This window comes from Nicotiana attenuata, unplaced genomic scaffold (genome assembly GCF_001879085.1).
Source record: "Nicotiana attenuata strain UT unplaced genomic scaffold, NIATTr2, whole genome shotgun sequence".
In the NCBI taxonomy this organism is placed as follows: domain Eukaryota; kingdom Viridiplantae; phylum Streptophyta; class Magnoliopsida; order Solanales; family Solanaceae; genus Nicotiana; species Nicotiana attenuata.
Window position 1 is genome coordinate 983,145 of NW_017670282.1, and position 1,989 is coordinate 985,133.

The following is a 1,989-nucleotide window of genomic DNA, read 5'->3' on the forward strand; positions in this document are numbered from 1 at the left end:
GACCAACATATCATCAATATAGACTTTCATAGTTTTTCCCAGATGTTCTTAAAACATTTTAGTCACCAATCTTTGATACGTGGCTCCAATATTTTTAAACCAAATGGCATGACTTTATAACAGTAAGTCTCCATGTCTGTGATAAACGAAGTTTTTTCTTCATCTAGAGGGTCCATATTTATTTGGTTATATCCTGAATATGCATCTAAAAAACTTAACAACTCATGTCCTGCAGTAGAATTAATTAGTTTATCTATATGAGGCAGAGGAAACGAATCTTTAGGACAAGCTTTATTCAAATCAGTATAGTCTACATAAACTCGTCATTTTCCATTGTTTTTTGGAACTACCACGGCATTAGCTAACCAGTTAGGGTACTTTACCTCTCATATCAACCCAATTTTTAAAATATTTTGTACCTCATCTTGGATTACTTGATTTTTGAAGGATCCATGCTTCCTCTTCTTCTGCTTGACAGCTGGATATGTTGGGTCCTCATTCATTTTATGGGTCATCACTTCCGGTGATATACCTGCCATATCAAAATGCGACCAAGCAAAGCAATCTGCGTCAGCTTTTAAAATTCAATTAACTTACCTTTCATTTCTGGGCTTAGATTTGCTCCGATGTAAACTTTTCTATCTGGACAGTGTATGAATAGTACTACAACTTCGAGTCCTTAAATATTTTTTTTAATGTTCTCATTTTCTTCTAGCTCTTGAATAATATCCGTTCTTGAATCAATATCAGTCTGCCCTGGAATGCCTTCAGTTGAGGTCTGTATCACGACGTCCTTAACTGAATTCTATGGTTGCTATTTCTCGTCTGTAACATCGGTTACCGTGCTTGCAACCACCATTGAATTGATACTTCTAGAAGCCTGCTGATCTCTACGGATTTGACGAATTCCCCACCGTGATGGAAATTTAATAGCTTGATGCAATGTGGACGGTACAATATCCATATCGTGAATCCATGGTCTTCCCAGAATTATATTATAATCCATGTCTGCATCTATCACCAGGAACTTTGTATCCTTGATAACCCCTTCTGCAAACGTGGTAAGGACTACTTCCTTTTTTGTGATAACACTTGAATATCAAACGGACAAAAACCGTGCCTCTGGTATCACCTTGTCGTTAGCTTTCATTTCACTCACCACCCTCAATAAAATGATATTTATGGAACTACCTGGATCAATCAAAACTCGTTTTACGTTAGTATCGCGTACAAGTAGAGATATTACTAGTGTATCATTGTGAGGAATCATCAAGTCGTCCACATCTTCATCATCAAATGTTATACTGCCACCATCTAAGACAACCGTGACTTTTGACATATTTTTTGCAGTTGTATATGTTACACCATTGACCTCATCTCCCCCTGTATTTACGTTGATTGTTCATTTTGGTGATGGGGGTTTTGGGGATTCCTGTCTGTTCTTCATATATGATTGTCTTCCTTTCTCACTGAACAAATCTGTGAGATAGCCCTGCTTCAACAAATGTTCGACTTCTCCTTGACGAAGTCTGCAATCTGCAGTTCTATGGCTGTGATCATTATGAAACTCGCACCAGAAATCTGGATTTCTTTTGCTTGGATCTGATTTCATTTCTTTAGGCCACCGCACCTTATCCCCCATACCTCTTAAAACAGCTATTAATTCGAATGTGCTGATATTATAGTTGTAATCTCCTATCCTTGCATGCGAATTGGAATCATTGCCTTGATCATCTCATTCCTTTTTCAACCTAGATGAAGAACTCGTATCTTTTTGCTTTTATCTTGAATTGAATCGTACGTTCTCTTGTTTAGATAGAGAGTCTCACCCTGCAGGTCCCATGTACGGTTCGTACCTATTCTTTCCGAACCTTTTTTCCAATTCCGAACGTCTCGATCCTGCTCTTTCATCGACCATTGGTTGTGCGACCGTTTCTTTTCTATCCGCAATTTTGTATTGTACCTGTTATATACATCATTCCAAGTTGT

At 37.9% G+C, this 1,989-nt stretch overlaps 1 protein-coding gene across 1 annotated transcript; it reads right to left on the reverse strand.

Moving 5' to 3' along the window:
• Window positions 1–814: 814 nt before the first annotated feature.
• LOC109237194 lies at window positions 815–1,642 on the reverse strand. Its single transcript, XM_019403464.1, has 3 exons — window positions 1,471–1,642; window positions 1,160–1,383; window positions 815–1,075 (listed from the first exon to the last, which is right to left on the reverse strand). Exons 1-3 carry the CDS (start codon window positions 1,640–1,642, stop codon window positions 815–817), a joined length of 657 nt encoding a protein of 218 aa, XP_019259009.1.
• Window positions 1,643–1,989: the final 347 nt, after the last annotated feature.